The 23,173-nt window shown below is 41.4% G+C and overlaps 1 protein-coding gene across 3 annotated transcripts in view; it reads right to left on the bottom strand.

The window, feature by feature from the left end:
* PIAS1 (protein inhibitor of activated STAT 1) overlaps nucleotides 1–23,173 on the bottom strand; it is a 78,382-nt gene that overhangs the window by 28,767 nt on the left and 26,442 nt on the right. For all 3 annotated transcript variants that reach the window (XM_075858338.1, XM_075858339.1, XM_075858340.1), the window contains exon 2: nucleotides 16,637–17,081. In XM_075858338.1, the coding sequence (XP_075714453.1) occupies nucleotides 16,637–17,081 (445 nt within the window). The remainder of the gene's footprint in view (nucleotides 1–16,636; nucleotides 17,082–23,173) is intronic.

The raw sequence follows: 23,173 nt of genomic DNA, 5'->3' as shown, positions 1-23,173 counted from the left end.
TATTCACTTGAACGGGGCTGAGCTGCAATACTAGATAGACCAAGCCCATGCACAAGATTGGAGCAGTTTCTGGAAGCGGCCATGTTTTCTAGTCTCAAAACCCCTTTAAGGCTCTTAGAGCTTTCTCAACAGCAACAATGGTCTATAATAGTTGTATGGCAGCGTAAAACGACACAACTAAATTTGATAAGTGGTCACTAAGAGCAACAAATGTGCCTGGCAGAAAACAATCAATGGCAGGCACACATATAAATAGCAAGTCTTGGCAATAAAATGTGTACTTCAACCTCCAAGGACTTTCCAGAGTTCACTTAACCACTGCACGAAGTAGGCTAAGAAACATGCCGATTGAGGATTTCCCACTACCAGCATTTACCTCAATAATCCGGTACTTCCCTAAAAAAAACAGTCAAAGCCGACAACGCTCAACCCAGTACAGTAAAAAGGTATGTTCACACCGCGCTCAAAACAAACCTCATGTAAACGTGTCAAACACGCCAGAATTTCTTGTGAAGTGCCTTTTAAAATGCATGCGTTTTTCACGTTTTGACGTGCAATTAGGACACCCATTTACTACAGAAACATTTGGTGCATTTTACGCGTCAAAGAATTGACCTGACTCCTTTAAATACGCTTGCGTAAAAATAGTAGTATGTACGGTGTGCTTTCCCATTGATTTGAATAGTAAGTTAAGCGTTTGACTCTTATTTCAGCGTGTAAAAAGCACCAAAATACACGCCGTGTGAACTGGGCCTAATACATAGCCATAAACCGAATAATCATTACAAGGATATAGGTTTTGTTCAGCACGTTAAATATTTATGTTCATTTAGTCAGCCATCTAAAAAGAACGGACAGGAGAGTGCACTGCAGTGACTGAGGGGAGGCATCCAATTTTTATTTGTTTGTAAAATAAGAAAGTAGAGTTCTTCACAGCTCGGCTCGCTAAAATATGGGGGGGGGGCATGGCATTATTTTACAGTTAGAATACTGTACCGAACTAGAAATACATAGCAAAATAAATAAATATATATATATATATATATATATATATATATATATATCTCCACACACACACACAATATTTATTTTTTTTCTTTTTTTCTTCTCGCATCAGTTGATAAAGAAATGCAAAGAAAAGAAACGTAAAACCAGATCGTGCTTGCAGAGAAAAACGGATGGCACACAACACAGACCGTCATATGCGTGCAAAACAGCCCGTTTTTTTTGTTTTTTTTTTTTAGACACACAAACCGGACATGCTGGTGTGAAAGTGGCCTAAGAGTTAATGAATAAAAGACTGAATTAATATCAGAGGACGGAATACTGTGTTTCTCTGTGGTAATTATTCATTACGGATCCTTTAAGACTTATCAAGGGGGATTTCCTACCATGACATACGACTTCGGGCCTGTTCACATCACCGTTGGCTTTCAATTCCGGGGTTCCGTCAGAGGTTTCCGTCGGGTGAACCCTGCAACGGAAAGTGAAACCACAGCTTCCGTTTCAGTCATTATTGAAATCAATGGTGACGGAAACATTGCTAATGGTTTCCGTTCGTCACCATTCTGGCAGGTTTCCGTTTTAACGACAATCAATAGCGAAGTCAACTGCGCTACTGATTCTGTCGGAAAACCGGAAACCTGGCGCAATGGTGACGAACAGAAACCATTAGCGATGTTTCCATCACCATTGATTTCAATGGTGACTGAAACGGAAGCGGTGACTTCACTTTCCGTTGCGGGTTTCACCCGACGGAAACCTCCGACGGAACCCCGGAACGGAAAGCGAACGCCGATGTGAATAGGCCCTTACTGATCAGTGGGGGCCCAACTTCTGGGAACTTCACCTACCCATACAACAAAAAGGCTAGTACACTGCAACCGTCGTTTTAGGAACTGCCTATGTGAGGCTGTTTTGCATGTCTGCATAGCACTTAGTTGCGAGTGGCTTTGCTGAAGGGGCTACGGCCTCTTTTTCTTCATAGGCGACCATAACTTACTATCAGCATGTGCTGTTCTAACAATAGGTGCCGCCACTACCAGCCGTGTCACATAGTACTAAAAAGAAAAGCTAGCGCCATATTATATTACACAGAGGGGGGGTGGCTGCTGGTAGGCCTGGAAAATAGCCAATACACCTTAAATTTCAACTGGCCCTTAAAATTTTGGGTTATTTTGAATTGATGTCTATGCACGTTCTAAGTGGCTCCTAAAATCTAAGTTTCCATTTTTTAATTCCTGGCAGTCAGTCCTGGTCGCTCAGGTTAAAGAATTGGCTCGGAGGCCCTAGCTCCACAATCAGCTTCTCTATGGGGATCCATTACCGTGAAACAGGTCCACAACCCCTTTCATTGAGGATCTCTAGCCGCCCCAGCCAACTTCCAGATGTTTCGGCTGCATACAAACTACCATCTTCTGTAAAAGTTGAAGGTACCTCACTACAGCTTTGCTTCATGGCATGGTCATGCCATTCATTAGTGCAAACTAACGTTAAAATCCCCAAATCTGAAACTCGTGCTGACTGCTATGCGGCTACAAGATGCTTGGACCAACGATGAGCAACGCACGGTGCATGGCTGACAAGATGAGCTCTTAGCTCTTGTCTAGATCTAGATGTGCCATTCATATTCAGACAGCACTCTCAACTAGTGCTAAATAGGGAGCAAGGTGGCCACCTCTGCCCGATGCTGGAACAAGGTTATCTAGACAAGGATGTGTTTTTTCCATTGATTTCTTCCAAGGGTGGGGGGGGGGGGGGACTAGTAGGGAACTTTAGGTCTTCCTGACAAAGTTCTTATTAGATTAGCACGCTCTGAACTTCATGAAATGTCCAAGATTAAAGTAATTACATTCTGGTTTAGAACACGGTGTAATACGCATATTGGCACTACAAATAACTGGCATTACAGTATTAACAGAATAAGGATGAATAAACTACATAAAGATGTGAAATGATCAATCCTTGCTATTCAGCACAGTGGACTTAGCACGGTTTATGATCAGACCATGGCTAGTAATAAGGATCCGCACAACCTCACACACAAGTCTATGGAGAATAGCCTGGTGTGGATCTTACAGGGTCAGAGCATGCGGATTGGTCTAAGCGGTTGTCTTGGATACAGTGAAGTCCACCTCCCCCACAAGCAGCAGTAGCCCTGGATATCCTCAGCTGTCACATTATCATCAGTGTTGGAATGTTCTGTCCTCACCATATTCGCAGCTTTGTAATCTCCTATTCTCAATGCTGTAATGGTGCCGGATCCATGTCACTGTGCACATTAACCCCTTCCCTCTTTAGCCACTTTTGACCTTCCTGACAGAGCCTCATTTTTCAAATCTGACATGTGTCACTTTATGTGGTAATAACTCCGGAATGCTTTCACCTATCCAAGCGATTCTGAGATTGTTTTCTCGTGACACATTGGACTTTATGTTACTGGCAAAATTTGCTCGATATGTTCAGTATTTAATTGTGAAAAACACCAAAAATTAGCGAAAAATTGCAAAAATTAGCATTTTTCTCAATTTAAATGTATCTGCTTGTAAGACAGGCAACTAGTTATACCACACCAAATTGTTGCTAATTAACATCACCCATATGTCTACTTTAGATTGGCATCGTTTTTTGAACATCCTTTTATTTTTCTATGACCTCACAAGGCTTAGAACTTTAGCAGCAATTTCTCACATTTTCAAGAAAATGTCAAAAGGCTATTTTTACAGGGGCCAGTTCAGTTGTGAAGTGGCTTTGAGGGCCTTATATATTAGAAACCACCAAAAAGTCACCCCATTTTAAAAACTTCACCCCTCAAAGTATTCAAAACAGCATTTAGAAAATGTCTTAACCCTTTACACATTTCACAGGAATTAAAGCAAAGTAGAGGTGAAATTTACAAATTTCATATTTTTCTGCAGAAATACATTTTTAATACAATTTTTTTTATAAAACAGAAGGTTTTACCAGAGAAATGCAACTCAATATTTGTTGCCCAGTTTCTGCAGTTTTAGGAAATATCCCACATGTGGCCGTAGCGTGCTACTGGACTGAAGCACCGGCCTCAGAAGCAAAGGAGCACCTAGTGGATTTTGGGGCCTTATTTTTGTTAGAATATATTTTAGGCACCATGTCAGGTTTGAAGGGCTCTTGCGGTGCCAAAACAGTCAAAATCAACCAAAAGTGACCCCATCTGGGAAACTAGACACCTCAAGGAAATTATCTAGGGGTGTAGTGAGCATTTTGACCGCACAGGTTTTTTACAGAAATTATTGGAAGTAGGCCGTGAAAATTAAAATCAACATTTCTTCAAAGAAAATGTAGGTTTAGCGATTTTTTTTCTCATTTCCACAAGGACTAAAGGAGAAAAAGCACCGCAAAATTTGTAAAGCAATTTTTCCCGATTAAAACAATACCTCACATGCGGTAATAAACTGTTTTTTGGAGACACGGCGTGGCTGAGAAGGGAAAAAGCGCTATTTGGCTTTTGGAGTTCACATTTAGCAGGAATGGTTTGCGGTGGCCATGTCACATTTACAAAGCCCCTGAGGTGACAAAACAGTGGAAACCCCAAACAAGTGACTCCATTTTGGAAACTATACCCCTTGAGGAAATTATCTAGGGGTATAGTGAGCGTTTTGACCCCACAGGTTTTTTGCAGAAATTTTTGCAAGTAGGCTGTGAAAATTCAAATCTACATTTTTTCAAAGAAAATGTAGGTTTAGCTAATTTTTTTTCATTTCCACAAGGACTAAAGGAGAAAAAGCACCATAAAATTTGTAAAGAAATTTCTCCCGAGTAAAACAATACCCCACATGTGGTAATAAACGGCTGTTTGGAGACACGGCGTGGCTGAGAAGGGAAAGAGCGCTATTTGGCTTTTGGAGTTCACATTTAGAAGGAATGGTTTGCGGAGGCCATGTCACATTTACAAAGCCCCTGAGGGGATAAAACAGTGGAAACCCCCCACAAGTGACCCCATTTTGGAAACTACACCCATTGAGGAAATTATCTAGGGGTATAGTGAGCGATTTGACACCACAGTTTTTTTGCAGAAATTATTGGAAGTAGGCCCTGAAAATAATAATCTACATTTTTTCAAAGAAAATGTAGGTTTAGCTAATTTTTTCTCATTTCCAGAAGGACTGAAGGAGAAAAAGCACCACAAAATTTGTAAAGCAATTTCTCCCGAGTAAAACAATACCCCACATGTGGTAATAAACGGCTGTTTAGACACACGGCAGGGCTTAGAAGGGAAAGAGCACTATTTGGCTTTTTGAGATCACATTTAGCAGGAATGATTTGCGGAGGCCAGGTCACATTTGCAAAGCCCCTGAGGGGACAAAACAATGAAAACGCCCAAAAAGGGACTCCATTTAGGAAACGACACCTCTTGAGGAATGCATCTAGGGGTGTAGTGAGCATTTTGACCCCACAGATGTTTCATAGAATTTATTAGAATTAGGCAGTGAAAATAAAAACAGTCCTTTTTCTTCAATAAGACGTAGCTTTAGCGCAAATTTTTTCATTTTCTCAACAAATAAAGGAAAAAAAGAACCCAACATTTGTAAAGCTATTTCTCCCGAGTACGGCAATAGCCCATATGTGGTCATAAACTGCTGTTTGGGCAAACCGCAGGGCTCAGATGGGAAGGACCGCTATTTGGAGTGCAGATGTTGCTGGATTGGTTTCTGGGCACCTGTGGGCCCAAAACAGTGGAAACCCCCCAGAAGTGACCCCATTTTGGAAACTACACCCCTCAATGCATTTACCAAGGGGTGTAGTAAGCATTTTAACCCTGCAGGTGTTTTGTAGAAATTAGTGTGCGCTCAATGTTGCAGAGTGAAAATGGGATTTTTTTCCATAGATATGCCAATATGTGGTGCCTGGCTTGTGCCACCATAACAAGACAGCTCTCTAATTATTATGCGGTGTTTCCCGGTTTTAGAAACACCCTACATGTGGCCCTAATCTTTTGTCTGGACATATGACAGGGCTCAGAAGTGAAGAGTACCATGCGGAGTGGAGGCCTAATTTGGCGATTTACAAAGTATTGGTTCACAACTGCAGAGGCTCAGATGTGAAATAATAAAAAGAAACCCCTGATAAGTGACCCCCACTATGGAACTGCACCCCTCAAGGTATTTATTAAGGGGTGTAGTGAGCATTTTCACCCCACAGGTCTTTTCCATAAATGAATGCGCTGCGGATGGTGCAAATTAAAAATTTATATTTTTCCTTGGTAATATGCCATTCAGTGGCAAATATGTCATGCCCAGCTTATGACGCTGGAGACACACCCCAAAAATTGTTAAAAGGGTTCTCCCGGGTATGACGATGCCATATATGTTGAAGGAAACTGCTGTTTGGGCACGCTGTAGGGTTCAGGGCCGAGGGAGCACCATTTGGCTTTTGGAGAGCGGATTTTGCTTGGTACTATATTTGTTTGAGTATTGCTGGTGTTTTATAATGTGGGGGTACATGTAAGCGGGGCGGAGTATATAAGGGGCATAGTCAGGTGGTATAAAAAATAAAAATAATCCATAGATGTGTGTTACGCTGTGAAGCAATCCTTTCTGCACAGGCCGGTGTCGCACTGATAAATGGTGTCATTTCTTATCCCCCTTTTGGTCCACACTCCGCGCCTTTGTAGTTTGGGGAATTTTGCTGGGAAAGTATTATCCTGGTATAATACGGGCATCGTCGCTTCCAGCGGATATGTTTGGGCCCTCCCCTTCCTGGTTCCCTAATTTTAGGTCCTTGATAAATCGCCTCTTGAAACTGAAGAAATGTTCCCCTCGGGCACAACTGCATATTTTTTTATTTCCTGACTTATTGGAGCCATAACTAATTTTATTTTTCATAGACGTAGCGGTATGAGGGCTGGTTTGTTGCGGGACGAGCTGTAGTTATTATTGGTACCATTTTGGGGTACATGCGACTTTTTGATCACCTTTTATCCTATTTTTTGGGATGCCAGGTAAACAAAAAAACACAATTCTGGCACAGCTTTTTTTGTTTTTTTTATACAGCGTTCACCATGCGTTATAAATTACATGTTAACTTTATTCTGCGGGTCAGTACGATTCCGGCGATACCTAATTTATAGCACTTTTTTATGTTTTACAACTTTTTGCACAATAAAATTACTTTTGTAAAAAGAATGTATTTTTTCTGTCGCCAAGTTGTGAGAACCATAACTTTTTAATTTTTTTGTCGACGGACGTGTATGAGGGCTTGTTTTTTGCGGGAAGAGCTATAGTTTTTATAGGTACCATTTTTGGATACGTGCGACTTTTTGATCACTTTTTATTGTAATATTTGTAGGGCAAAGTGACCAAAAAACAGAAACTCTGGTAACGTTTTTTACGGGGTTTTTTTACGCTGTTCACCGCGTGCAATAAATAATATAATATTTTGATACCTCCGGTCGTTACGGTCGTGGCGATACCAAATACATATGGTTTATTATTATTTTTCAATAATAAAGGACTTGATAAGAGTAAAAGGGGGATTGTGTTTTATTTGATTACTTGAAACTTTTATTGTTTTCAAACTTTTATTTTTTGCACTTTTTTTTTACACTTTTTTTATACTTTTTCTCAAGTCCCACTAGGGGACTTGAAGGTCCAACGGTCAGATATTTTTTTTTCTAATACATTGCACTACCTATGTAGTGCAATGTATTAGATCTGTCAGTCATTCACTGACAGCAAGCCGTTTAGGCTTCGCCTCCCGGCGGGGCCTAAATCGGCTTCCGTAATGGCAGAGCAGGAGACCATTGTGTCTCCTGTTGCCATAACAGCAGTCGCCAGTCCCGATTGCCTGTCAGGGCTGGCGATCTGCTAGTAACCGCTACGATGCAGCAATCGCTTTCGATTGCTGCATCGAAGGGGTTAATGGCAGGGATCGGAGCTAGCTCCGGTTCCTGCCGTTACAGGTGGATATCAGCTGTACAGTACAGCTGACCGCCACCGCTGATGACGCCGGATCAGCTCCTGACCCGGCGCCATCTTGCCGGCAGCTACGGAAGCCGATCAGGCTCCGCCGCCGGGCGGATCTTGACCGGCTTCGGTGCTAGGCAGACCGGGAGGCCAGTATTAGGCCTCCGGTTGCCATTGCAGCCACCGGAACCCCGGCAATTTCATTGCTGTGGCTCCGATGAGCTGCAAACACCTTAAGTGCAGCGATCGCGTTTGAGCGCTGCACTTAAGGGGTTAATGGCGGGGATCGAAGCTAATTTCGGTCCCCGCCGTTACAGTCGGATGTCAGCTGTAAGATACAGCTGAGATCCGACGATGATGGCACCGACTCTGAGCCGGTGCCAAACGTTTGACGTACATGTACGGCATTTTGCGGGAAGTCAATGCTTTCCATGACGTACATGTACGTCAAATGTCGGGAAGGGGTTAAGGGAAGGTGTAGTGTTTATATACTGTATGTGCATATACCAACACTCCAGCGTCTTATCTATTGTTCTTCATATAGTTCCAATATATTCCGCAGCAACGAGCATACAGTGTATTCACTCACAGCTTAGGCTCTAACCCTCGCCTTAGGCAGCTTCTCATTTTCAGCCTACATCAGATATATACATCCGTATACCAGAGGAGAAAAGGGGGAGAAGAGCGAGTGAGACCAAAAAAAAACAAGCATGCAGAATATAGTTTATATAGTGCAGCCGTAATACTAGCTTCAATTTTGGAATTACAAAACTGGATTTATTTTTTATTTTATTTTTTAACAATACAACCATTGAGGTTAAAGTGTAGTCAAGTGCACTTTACAGAACTACAAAACAAAAGCAATTATTTAGAAAACTGAAGTATATGTCAATTGCATACCTAGTGTGTGAGGGGGGGGGGGGGGATTATAAATTGACACTACCTCAACTGTATGGCCCAAACCAGATTTAAACCTCCCGATACTGCAGACAAATCTTCCCCCTTTTGGTAACCAACTGATATTAGAGAGAGTAACATCACTTTAGGGTCAGACTATACACAGGGTATTATTGTAGTCTGTTACCATGGAGACACGTAGCCCTGCATATAGAAGCTGTAAACATTTTATAAAGTCTACTTGCAAAGTTCCTTCTTTATAATTATAGATGCATTGGAGCAATACAAAAATGGTTGCAAAGATGAACTTACCCTTAACCTCTTCAGGACTGAGCCGGTTTTGGCCAAGGACCAGTGCTGCAGCCCGTTAATCTACGTGGGGTGGTCGGGAAGCGGTTAAAGGGAATCGGTCACTAGATTTTAGGGCACTAAACCTACAGCATGTAGTTGTACTGCGGATGTTTAGTCCTAAACATGCCCCTCTTAAATCTGTCCATTTAGTCTGGTCTAAAAAGTTATTATATAGCATGCGATGTATGTAAATTACCATAAAAGAGTCCTGACATGAGTCCAGGTGTACTGGCCTCGGCTTTGTAGAAGCACTTAGAATGCACATGGGACTCATCATTAAACACTTTTCTGGTCATTTACATAGGTCAGACACTATTTAGAACTCCTTTTAAAGACAAAATGCCAAAACTGACTGTTTTTAGAGGTTCATGTTTCAAAATGTAAAACCCAGCAGTAGAACGACATGCTGGTGGTTTAGTGCCGGATTCCCTTGAAAAAAAGATCCCGTTAAAACGATTGTATTTGAGGTCTATATTTCTCACCATTATGAAAGGACAAAAAAAAAAAAAAAATACCACAACCAACGGCACAAGTATAGAAGTCCTAAGAATAAGACATCAAGAACCCCAAGAACCCAGAGGGGGGGGGGGGGGGGGAGTTATAACCACGAAGAGTACATACAAATTCTATACCCTGGTCCAATTCAGAGCAAGGCCCTCAGCAGTGTAAATTATTTATTTTCTCTCTGCTTAACCCAAAGTACCGTGTTTGCACTGGCAGGAATTTCTTTTGGGCTTCCTTAAAGCACCTATAGCAAGAGACAGCAGCACTTTAAACAGAGGCAAACTTTAATCTGCCCATAAGGTTAATCTAGCGAGTCCCATACAGCTCCCAGAACCAAAGCTTGTGGGGGCTGTATATCCTACTTGGGTGACAGACAACCGCTCAAAATGCTCCTTCCAAACATGCCAGGCACAGTATATTCGAAGCCCCCCCCCCCTCCCCTTTCAGAAACCACAGATCTGGGAGTTGTATACAAACTGCTAGTTTAACGCTTTATGGGCATATGTTGAGATGTTTAACCCCTTGAGGAGCAAGCTCATTTTGGCCTTCAGGACCAGACCCATTTTTTTCAAATCTGACAGGTGTCACTTTATGTGGTAATGACTTGAGATTGCTTTTACCTATCAAAGCGATTCGGAGATTGTTTTCTCGTGACTTATTTGACTTTATGATAGTGGAAAAATTTGGTCGATAAATTCAATATTTATTAGTGAAACACACCAACATTTTGTGAAAAATGGCAAAAATTAGCATTTTTCTAAATTTACATGTATCTGCTTGTAAGACAGGCCGTTATACCACACAAAATAGTTGCTAATTAATATCCCCCATATGTCTACTTTAGATCGGCATCGTTTTTTGAACGTCCTTTTATTTTTTTTCTAGGACGTTACAAGGCTTTGAACTTTAGCAGCAATTTCTCAAGAAAATTTCCAAAGGCTATTTTTACAGGGGCCAGTTCAGTTGTGAAGCGGCTTTTAGGGCCTTATATATTAGAAACCGCCAAAAAGTCACCCCATTTTAAAATCTTCGCCCCTCAAAGTATTCAAGACAGCATTTAGAAAGTTCCTTAACCCTTTAAACGTTTCCAAGAAATTAAAGCAACCTAGAGGTGAAATTTTACAATTTCATTTTTTTTTTCCTGCAGAAATTCATTTTTAATCTATTTTTATTGTAACACAAAGTTTTACCAGAGAAATGCAACTCAATATTTATTGACCAGAGTCTGCAGTTTTTAGAAATATCCCACATGTGGCCCTATATTGCTAATGGACTGAAGCACCGGCCCCAGAAGCAAAGGAGCACCTAGTGGATTTTGGGGCCTCCTTTTTGTTAGAATATATTTTAGGCACCATGTCAGGTTTGAAGGGCTCTTTCGATGCCAAAACAGTGGAAATCCACCAAAAGTGACCCCATTTGAGAAACTACACCCCTCAAGGAAATTATCTAGGGGTATAGTGAGCATTTTGATCCCACAGGTTTATTGCAGAAATTATTGGAAGTAGGCCGCGAAAATGAAAATCTACATTCTTTCAAAGAAAATGTAGGTTTAGCTATTTATTTCTAATTTCCACAAGGACTAAAAGGAGAAAAAGAACAGCAACATTTGTAAATCAATTTCTACCGAGTAAACCAATACCCCATATGTGGCCATAAACGGCTGTTTGGACACACGGCGGAGCTTAGAAGGGAAAGAGCGCCATTTGGCTTTTGGAGCTCAAATTTAGCAGGAATGGTTTGGAGGCCATGTCACATTTACAAAAGCACCTGAGGGACCAAAACAGTCAAAACGCCTCAAAAGTGACTCCATTTAGGAAACTACACCCTTGAGGAATCCATCTAGGGGTGTAGTGAGAATTTTGACCCCACAGGTGTTTCATAGATTTTATTCGAATTGGGCAGTGAAAAATAAATAAATTCTTCAGTAAGACGTAGCTTCAGCTCAAAATTTTTCATTTTCTCAACAAATAAAGGAAAAAAAGAACCAACATTTGTAAAGCAACTTCTCCTGTGTACGGCAATACCACATATATGGTCATAAACTGCTGTTTGGGTACACGGCAGGGCTCAGAAGGGAAGGAGCGCCATTTGCTTTTGGAGTACAGATTCTGCTGCATTTGGTTTCTGGTCGCTATGTCGCATTTGCAAAGTCCCTGTGAGACCAAACTAGTGGAAACCCCCCAGAAGTGGCGCCATTTTAGAAACAATACCCTCAAGGTATTCACCTAGGGGTGTAGTGAGCATGTTAACCCCACTGGTGTTTTGCAGAAATTCGTGTGGACACTATGTGGGAGAGTGAAAATGGGAATTTTTCCTTAGACACGCCAATATGTGGTGCCACCATAACAAGACAGCTCTCTAATTAGAATGCGATGTTTCCCTGTTTTAGAAACACCCTACGTGTGACACTAATCTTTTGCCTGGACATTCGACAGGACTCAGGAGTGAAAGAGTACCATGTAAAATTGAGGCCTAATTTGACGACCTATAAAGTATTGGTTCACAATTGCAGAGGCTTTGATGTGAAATAAAATAAACCCCTGACAAGTGACCACTTTGGAAACTGCACCCCTCAAGGCATTTATTAAGGGGTGTAGTGAGCATTTTCACCCCACGTGTCTTTTCCATAAATGATTGCGTTGCGGAAGGTGCTAATTAAAATTTTTCCCTAGATATGCCAATTCAATGGCAAATATGTCGTGCCCTGCTTGTGCCACTGGGGGGGGCACACCCAAAAATTGTTGAAAGGGTTCTCCCGGGTGTGGTGATGCCATATATGTGGAAGTAAACAGCTGTTTGGGCACACTGTAGTGCTCCGATGGGTGGGAGCGCCATTTGGCTTTTGGAGCGTGGAATTTGCTTGGTAATAGTTTTGTTTGGAGTATCACTGGTGTTTCCGTTTATAGTGTGGGGCATATGTGAGCTGGGCAGAGTACATCAGGAGCATAGTCAGGTGGTATAATAAGGTAAAAAAAAAAAAACAAAAAACAAATAATCCATAGATGTGTGTTATGCTGTGATCGATCCTTTCTGCACAGGCCGATGTCGCACTGATAAATGTCCTTTCTTATCCCCCTTTTGGTCCACACTCCGCACCTTTGCAGTTTGGGGAATTTTGCTGGGAAAGTGTTGTCCTGGTATAATTCGGGCGCCCTCGCTTCTAGCAGATATGTTTGGGCCCTCCCCTTCCTGGTTCCCTTATTTTAGTGCCTTGATACATCTCCTTTTGAAACAGAAGAAATGTTCCCCTCGGGCTGCACAACTGGATATTTTTATTTCCTGGCTTATTGGAGCCTTAACTTATTTTTTCATAGACGTAGTGGATTGAGGGCTGTTTTTTTGCGGGACGAGCTGTAGTATTTATTGGTACCAATATTGGGGTACATGCGACTTTTTGATCACTTGTTAGCCTTTTTTTATGAGGCAAGGTGACAAAAAAAAAAACAGCAATTCTGCCATAGTTTTTTTATACAGCGTTCACCATGCATTATAAACTACATGTTGCATTTATTCTGCGGGCCAGTACGATTCCGGCGATACCCAATTTATAGAACTTTTTTTTAATAACTTTTTGCACAATAAAATTACTTTTGGAAAGAGAATGTATTTTTTTCTGTCGCCATGTTGTGAGAGCCATAACTTTAATTTTTTCGTCGATGGAGTTGTAGGAGGGCTTGTTTTTTGCGAGACGAGTTACAGATTTTATAGGCACCATTTTTGGATACATGCGACTTTTTGATCACTTTTTATTTCAATTTTTGGAAGACAAAGTGACCAAAAATACAGCAATTATGGAAGTGTTTTTTAGTTTGCTTTTTTACGGCATTCACTGCGCTGGATAAAGAACATATTTTTATAGTTTAGGTAGTTACGGTCGCAGCGATAACAAATATGTATTGTTTATTATTTTTTTTCAATAATAAATGACTTGATAAGGGGAAAAAGGGAGAGATTGTGTTTTATTACTTGAAAACTTTTATTGTATGTTTAACAACTTTTATTTTTACTTTTTCTACACTTTTTTGTCCCACTAGGGGACTTGAAGGTCCAACTGTTTGTTTGATGTTCTAATACATTGCACTACCTATGTAGTGCAATGTATTGGAACTGTCAGTTGTTCACGGACAGCAAGCCCACCAGGCTCCGCCTCTGGGCGGGGCCTAATCAGCTTCCGTAATGGCAGACAGAAGGCCATTGTTAGGGCTCCTGTTGCCATAGTAGCAGTCGCCAGCCTTGCCATCTCATGGCAGGCTGCCGATTTGCTACAAACGACTAGGATGCAGCGATCGCAATGGATTGCTGCATCGAAGGGGTTAAAGCCAGGAATTGGAGCTAGCTCCGGTTCTTGGCGATAGATCGGGGTGCCCGCTGTAACATACAGCGGACACACTGCTGATGACGCCGGCTCAGCTTCTGAGCCAGAAGCTGAGCTGGCACCATCTTGCCGATGGTACCGGAAGCCTTTTAGGCCCCGCCGCCGAGCGGGGCATAGGATGCTTCCGTTGCTAGCAGACCGGGAAGTATTAGGCCTCCGATCGCCTTTGCAGCCACCGGCAACCCAGCCGTTGCTGGGGTGTCGGTGGCTAAAAACTCCTCACATGCTGCGATCTCTATTGAACGCAGCATGAGGGATTAATCGGCCGGATCGGATGCTAGCTCCGTTCCTGGCCGATACCTCAGGGTGCCAGCTGTAACATACAGCCATCACCCGGCGATGATGGTGCGGGCTCAGCGCCTGAGCTAGCTTCATCTCCATCACGTACAGTAACGTGAAAAGGCGTTAAGACACCAGATTTCATCATGTTACTGTACGTGTTTGGGGGAGGAAGGGGTTAAAGTGCCATTATCCAATGACAGGAAGGCTTTAAGATGGCAGGAAAAATACCAAAACGCACTTCCAATCAATAACAATCAACACCTATTTGCATTACCCATGCATTGGCAAACTAAAGATGATCTGTCAGCTCTCCTGACATGTCTGCATTTCTTATTTTAAATAATTCTGGAGTATCTTATTAGAACTCTGATTTGTGCCATTGCTCTGTTATTCCTCCTGGAAATATATGAATAAGTTAACAGACTATAGGGATACACCCTCTTGACAAGGGGAATGGAGGCATCCATCTGACACGGTCAGCACGGATTTGACAGCGTCAAAGCATGTAGGGACATGCCCCAATGACAAGGGGGAGGGACAAACATAGTTGTAAATGTATCCACACATTTCCAGGAGGAACAGAGGAGGGACAATGAAGAGTACTAATAAAAAAGCTGCTACAGTATTATATGATGGGGAATAAAAAAAAAATCAATCATGTTAAGAGAGCTGAAAGGTCCTATTCAGGGCCACTAGTCAGTCACTCTCAAACCAGGAATTGTAAAAGCTTACATCTAAAGTTAAATAAAAATTAAAAAATAAATAAATGTAAAAAAAAAAAGTATACGTATTTTATAGAAAAATGTTTTATTATAACTTTGTTATGACTGTAAGCCACTTATGCTTTGGGTTATTACCCTTCTTACTAGCGTTCCAACTAGAAAATCTGTCCAGATAAAGGCCTTGTTCAGATCTGCGTTTCCATTGTTCTGCTCCGTCACAGGAGCAGAGCAACACAAACACTAGAAACAACAGACCGGTTGCATGACTGACACAATCGGCGCCCGACGGGACCCACTGATTTTAAATGGGTTCCATCAGTTTTACGTTGTTTGCCATTCTACCAGACAAAAATAGTGCAGCGCAGAGGTGAACGAAGACCAAGTAACAATATGGGCCAAGGAAATGTCATTACATTACTAGGCAGATTTGCTGCTCAGGAAGAGTTGGGTGTCAATTTCTGCATTCAAAAGTCAAACATAGGAAATCCACCGTACATCTCAAGAGTCCTGTATATTATGGCCAGAGGGGAGAAAAAATATAAAAAAAATACTTGGAAATGGCAGAAGTGAAGGGGGGAATGCTTTGCAAGAAAGACCTAGGGCTACTCAGACCTGATCAGTAGTTTTTAAGTATGCTCTGTACAGCAATGCAGAGTCACATCCCGACACCTGGATTGGGATGAAACAGTCTGCATCTTCCTCCAACAGTCATAGGAACCTAGAAAAAAAAAGCTTGATTTTTCTGTCGTTCTGACAACAGATGTGCTCATTGAACCCTAACTGAAAGCAACTTGACCTAACACAGGCTCATTTTGGCATCCGTATTACTGCTGCAATACTACGACATCCCACATTTCTACTGAACAAGACCATAGGATCCGATTTTGATCCAAAACGGATTCAGTAAAACCGTAGGAGGTCCTTGCATTGCAGCCATAAGACTGACCCAAAAATGTGCCATTTGAATATGGCCTTAAGTGCATGAGTAGTTCTACATACAACCCAAAGTATACCCATACAAGTCTATGAACAGGAATGCTTAGGACACAGAATCCAAAAAAAATACAAAGTTTAAAAAAATATAGTCGATTAGTAGAAACATGTAGGTAGGTGGAAATTACACATCAGCAACAATTATGGTATTCTCAGAATTTCTCAATTTAATTTCTCAAATAAGAGTCAGACTTATGATAAAGCCTAAAACTGTTGACAAAGAATTCCTAAATAGAAATACATCATATTAAAGGTGACAAAATAGTAACCACACAAAAATAAATAAATGAAATTATAAACATGAAATTGGTAGCAATAAACAAATTCTGACTGGCCAAGAGCCGCTGACAGGCTCCCTCTTAAACCGCACCGGCCAAGAATCCATTTTTGCTGGTAAAGAGACACTGTGTACACTAACTCTCAGCGCCCCCTAAGTTTACCCTTTATGAGTATCTAGCAAATAAAAATCCTCTCTCTCATGACAGGAGCCCTGCCATGACAGTTACCAGCTCAATATTAATTGGAAGACAAACAACTAGTTATGCGACTTATTAGATCAAACACACACTCACCTAAACTCGTGGGTTTTATGAGTTCATCCAGCAGGTCGTAAAAGGGTAGCTTCTGCAGTTTGATGTCTGGATGGACAGGGTGGAGGCTGGAAGTGAGGTGTGGGTGATCCAGTTCATGTTTGGCTCCAAGAAGAGAGACTGGAAGTAGTGGGGAGGAAGCAGGGTGACTGTCATATGAAAGCTGAGGAATGGAGGATGGAGACAGGTTGGCTGGCATGGTGCTGGAGTGCACACTGGGTAAAGAAAAGTCTGCAGGTGTGAGAATTTTTAGTGGAAACCTCCGTCGATACAGCTCCTTGATTTTCATTTGTACAGCTGGACTGCAGCCGGCCTTTAACAAGTGCAGGGCTTTGGTCAAGAGTTCGTGTTTACGACCGTGCTTGTTGCGTCCTGCGTATCCTAGTAATACTTGCAGCTCAGAAACACGAAGGCTCATAACCATTTGCTACAACAGAGACAGGAGAAACCAGTTAGTGTCATGAAAAGAAAACAGCACAAAACCCAACAGCAAAAAAGCATATACTAAATCTAAATATTTGGGGGGAGGTTAAAAAGTTCTTCTTTTGCAGCCAAAACTAGTTTCGAAAACCACTTGTGGCTCAGGAAAGTGGCTAGATTTGTACGTGGCTTTGGCTCCTCAGGCACTTCCTAACATTTGATGCCGCTCAATGTCAATCAAGCCGCTCTGCTTCATTAGTGCACGCTCTCTATGCTGCTAGCTACTGTAGTACTAGCAGTGTAGGGAGTAAAGGTGGCAGATTGAGACAATCCCCTCATATTCCCAGCAATCTTTGGAGCCCATCAAAAGGGCTTGTCCATACGTAGCGGAATTGCTGCGTATTTTCCATCCGGAATTGCGGAAGCCTGTTAGTACCCGCCTCTGGTAGGTCCTAATGGGTCCTTACTGACAATGTCACACTGACAGCTCTAATACATTGCACCACATAGGTAGTCAAATGTATTAGTATAGTGATCACTATTGCAGGCCTTAAAAATCCCCTAGTGGTATAAGGGGGGGGGGGGGGCTGGGGAGTTTCACGTTAAACCTGAAATTGCCTCTTCCCCATAAGTATTTTAATATTGGAAAAAAAACAACACAACAAAACTATATGACATAAATGGTATAGCTGCGTCCGTAATGACCCAAACTCTAAAAACGTATGTAATTTATCCTGCATGGTGTACGCCGTAAAAAAAATTCCCAAAAATTGTTTGCCGTTTTTAGTTCACATATTAGCTCTAAAAAAAAGGGAATTAAAAAAAAAAAAAAAAAGTGATCAAAAAGTCACGAGTCCCAAACTAGTACCAATAAAATCACACCTTGTCGCCCAAAAGACAAGCCCTTACACCACTCCATCTACCAAAAAAAATAAAAAATTTATATATATATATATATATATATATATATATATATATATATATATATATATATATGTGTGTTATGGAACTAGAAATGCGGTGATGAAAAAACATAACAATGTGTTGCAGTGTTACAAAAGGGGTATAAAAATAGGACACCGTTTAGCCTGTGCATAACGAATTGCTTCACAGCGTGCCACACATCTATGGATAATTCTATTTTTTACCACATTATTAGACCCTCTTATAATGCCCTCCGCACAGATTACATATGCCCCCACATTATAAACTGAAATACTAGTAAAGCTCCAAAACAAAATTACGAAGCAAAATCCACGCTCCAAATGGCGCTCCTTCCCTTCTAAGACCAGTGTGGCCAAACAGCAGTTTACGTTCACATTTATGGCATTGCCATAACCGGTTGAACCCGCTTAATCAATTTATGGGGTAAAATTCTCTAGTGGTACAAGCCGGGCATAACATTGTGTGGTAAAACCGCATATCAGTGGAAAAATTGCAATTTTCACCATCCGCTGCGTATTAATTTCTGAAAAACCACTGTGTAGGTCTAAAAGCTCACTACACTCCTTGATAAATGATGATGAATACCTATAAATATAATTTATAGGTATTCAATATTGTTGTTCTGATATGTGCGGACGCCTAATTTCTGACGTTTGTCTAGGGTCTATATCAGTATAGGTTCTCATCAACTCCTTGATAAATGCCTTTAGGGGTGTAGTTTCTAAAATGGAGTCCCTTTTTGGGGTACATCAGGGGTTTTGCAAATGAGACATGTTGTCCGGCAACCATGAGGGTATGTTCACACGCAGTGCTTTCAGGCGCTTGAAAATGTCTACAAACATCTGCCCATTAAAAACAATGGGAAAAACAGCATTTCGTTCATACGGGGCGTATTTTCCACCGCGATGTTAAAAAACGGAGCGTAAAAACAAGTAGCATGTCACTTCTTGAGACGTTTTTTGGAGCGGATTTTCCATTGAACACTATGAAAAACGCCTGAAAAGAAGCCTAAAAAAAATCTCCACGTTAGGTGGAGTGCACAGAGTTTTTTGCAGGGTTTTGTGACACGGAAACCGCGCCGCAAAACGCGCCAAAAGACGGCCCAAAATGCCTCTTATTGATTTCAATGAGAGGCGGAGGTGTTTTTTTCCTCGCGAGCGGAAAAATATGCTTGCGTGACAAAGGGACATGCCCTATCTTCGGGCGTTTACGCCTCCGACCTCCCATTGACTTCAATGGGAGGCAGAGAAAGTGTATTTGACAGAGTTTTATGCCCGCGGCACTCAATGGCCACGGGCGAAAAACGCTGCAAAAAAAAAAAAAAAAACGCAGCGAAAATCGGTGTGCAGGCAGAGAAAAATCTGCCTCAAAATTCCAAAACGGAATTTTGAGGCAGATTTTCCTCTTGCAAAAAACTCAGTGTGAACCCAGCCTTATAAAAAGAAGCTTCATTTTCAGCTTCAAAAATGCCTGAAAACCAGAGGCTGTTTTCTCTGAAAACCGCTCCGTATTTTCAGACGTCTTTTGCTAAACGTGTGAACATACCCTTACTGCAAAATCTACCCTCCAGAAGTCAAATAGCACTCCAATTGTTCTGAATCCTCTCACATATCCAAACAGCAGTTTATAACCACATATGGGGTATTACCATACTCGGCAGACATTGCTTTACAATTGTTGGGGTGCTTTCTTCTTTATTCCTTATGAGAATGAAAAACTATCTAAAACTACATCGTATTGGAAAAAAGAATTTAAAATATTCACAGCTTAATTCAGCAAAAAACCTTTGGGGGTCAAAATTCTCACTACACCCCGAGATGAATTCCTCAAGGGGTATAATTTCCCAAATGAAGTCACTTTTGGGGTGTTTCCACTGTACTACTACAGGGGCTCAGCAAATGTGACATGGTGCCCAAAAAAACAAACAATCTAGCAAAATCTACATTCCAAAAGTCAAATGGCACGCCTTCCCTTCTGAGCCCTAAACCGCAGTTTATGACCACATATGGGATATTTGTGTACTTGAGAGAAAATGCTTTATAAATGTTGGGATGCTTTTTCTCCTTTGTGAAATTTAATATTGAGCCAAAACTAAATTTAGAAAAAAAAATAAAATAATTTGTGGGGTCAAAATGCTCAATTCCTCAAAGGGTGTAGTTTCCCAAAGCGAGTCACTTTTTAGGGGTTCCCACTGTACTGGTACCTCAGGGGCTCTGCAAATGTGACAAGTCACCCATAAACCAATCCAGCAAAATCTGAGCTCCAAAAGCCAAATAGCGCTCCCTCGCTTCTGAACACGGTTGTGTGTCCAAACAGCAGTTTATGACCACATACGGGGTATTTCCGTAAGTTGATTTATGGATGCTCAGTGCACCCCTATGTGAATTAATTAGGGGGGGTGTAGTTTCCAAAATGGTGTCTTTGTTTTGGCACCACAAGAATTCTTTAAACCCGACATGGTGCCTAAAATGTATTCTAACAAAAAGGCCCAAAAACCCACAAGAAGGCCTGTGTTGCAGTCAAGTAGCACACTAGGGCCACACATGAGATATTACTAAAAACTTCAGAATCAGGGTAATAAATATGGAGTTGCGTTTCTCTGGTAAAACCTACTGTGTTACAGAAAAAAAAAAAAACATTTTTAAGATTCACCTTCACTTTGCTTTTATTCCTGTGAAACGCCTAAAGGGTTAAGAAACGTTCTAAATGCTGTTTTGAGTACTTTGAGGGGTGCCGTTTTTAAAATGTGATTTATGGGGGTTTCTAATATATAGGCCCTTCAAAGCCATGCAATGTCCTAGAAAAATGTAAGTTTGAAAAACGATGCCAACATATTTCACACAATAGTTACTAGTTAACATTTGACATAACTATTTGTCCTACAGGCAGATACATTTAATTGTAGAAAAAAGTAAGTTTTTCCAAGTTTTCACTAAGGCTCTGTTCACATCTGCGTTGGGGACCCGTTCTAACGTTCCATCTGAGCTTTCCGTCAGAAGAGGACCCACACACAAACTGGTTTCCGTCGGTGTCAGTTTGTGTCTGCTCATGGTCCCGCTGCGACGGAATGTCAGAACGGGACCCCCAACGCAGTTGTGAACAGAGCCCACGTTTTGGTGTTTTTCGACCAAATTTTCCCACTCAAAAAGTCCAATGTGTCACGAGAAAACGAATCTTAGAATCGCTTGGATAGGTAAAGTTATACGTCGGATTGGACAAATGAGGCTCTGTCAGGGAGGTCAACAGTGGCTGCAGCGGGAAGGGGTTCATTTTGTAAAACTAAAACCAATATAAATCGTATTGACCCGCATAATAATGTTAACATTTTTACTGCACGGTGAATGCCATAACACAAAAAAAAATATATAAGTTTGGTTTATTTCTCTTCATTTCACCCCACAAAATAAATGTTTTAAAAGGTTTCTCAGTACATCATATGGTACAATTATAAACTACAACTCGTCCTGCAACAACAACAAAAAAATAATAATTTGATTTTGGGAAGAAGGCGAAGTGTAAAAATACAATGAAAACAAGACAAATGGGTGCAGCAGGAAGGGGTTAAACCATCATCTTAATAAAGAATGGCATATTGAGTGAGCGGTTATGGGATATAGCATTATGAGAATATTAATGAAGTCGCTTGTTGCACAAGTGGGTGCGATTCTGGTAACAGATCAGGGCAGAGGCAGGGAAACCAAATACCACGCCACTTCCCTGCGGGCTCTGTAAACAGGATGCAGGCAGCGTTAACATAAACAGCACCTCTATTCTGCAGGACACTATAGGAGCATACATTTTCCCTCCTGCTCTCTTATGAGAACTGCTCCTACTTGCTAGTCATTGTAATGTTATTATAGAGAACGACACACAAAGCAGTACTTGCTATAAACATAGATACGCTTTGGTTCTAATAAGAGGTGCACATAGAGACCTATCATAAGCCAGCTGGCATCCATTTGGTTGGTATAGGCATCTTTGCCATTTATTGATCGAACCAAAGTATCTATGCATGAGGGTCACCACCTGCCTACCAGCCACATCGGAGTGACTGTAGATAAGACGTGCACGGCCAGAAGAATAGTTGCTTTATCATCACATAGCTCCTAACCCAGTGTGTGCAGGTCAGAGATAAGACAACGTATAAAGAAATGCAAAAATGCTAAACCTACAAAGGTTGGATCAATTGTAACATTTAAAGGGAATGTGTCGCTAGAATTTTTTTACGTTAAACAATTAGTATTTGAGCGATTACACATTGTTTTAATTTTTTTTACAAGTCAGGAATTATAAATTAGATTCTAATTTATAAAATTTCCATGTGCTGGTCACTAGAGGGAGCAGTTCCCAAAATTGCAGAATGGTCACTGTGGTAAAGCAACCTCATTGCTTTATGCTGCAAATTTGGGGTGGACACACTCCTCTAGTGTCCTCACACGATCCCCCCGCCCTTCTTCTGGCTAGTGCCAGGAGAAGGAGGGGTTTGAAGGTCTTCAAACCTCCTACACTGTGTGCCGCCATTTTCTGAGCGACTGCACAGTGTAGGAGGATTAGCTACAGGGCTCAGCAGACCGTATCACACAAACATAACACATCACATACACTAACATAAATTACCTGCTGCCGCCGCCTCCGCTTGTCTACACTCCTTGCGCCTTCGCTTCGTTGAACATATGGCCGGAAGTAGTCATCTTACTATCCGGCAGGGGCTTCCGATCCACATGAAAATGGCGCCAGATTTAGCTCTACGAACGAACTATCTGCAGTGTAAATGAATGGAGAGAAGTGTATGACGCGGATTGGTCAGCGTCATACACTCCTCTGTACAACGCCCACTTTGTCATAGTAAAACACGCCCAGTTGTCCATTAAGAAAGTCATTAGCATAAAGCTAATATAGGTCATAACTCCGTCAAAAATAATTGTTTTTCTAAATAAAAAACACTGCTGTAATCTACATTACAGCGGCGATCACATTATAAGTGGCCTATATTGTACATAATGTGGTGACAGAGCCTCTTTAAGAATATCTCCTTAAAATAGGAAATCACACATGAATATACAAATCCTTATATTTTACAAATATGAAGATTACCAATAACCAAAAAGTAGGGATTTACTTGTGTTTTTTTAATGGATCCTCACCCTAAATTTT

The sequence above is a fragment of the Rhinoderma darwinii genome, chromosome 3 (assembly GCF_050947455.1).
Source record: "Rhinoderma darwinii isolate aRhiDar2 chromosome 3, aRhiDar2.hap1, whole genome shotgun sequence".
NCBI classification, from domain to species: Eukaryota; Metazoa; Chordata; class Amphibia; order Anura; family Rhinodermatidae; genus Rhinoderma; species Rhinoderma darwinii.
The sequence above is the reverse complement of the archived record's forward strand: the minus strand, read 5'-3'. Positions and strand labels throughout refer to the sequence as shown.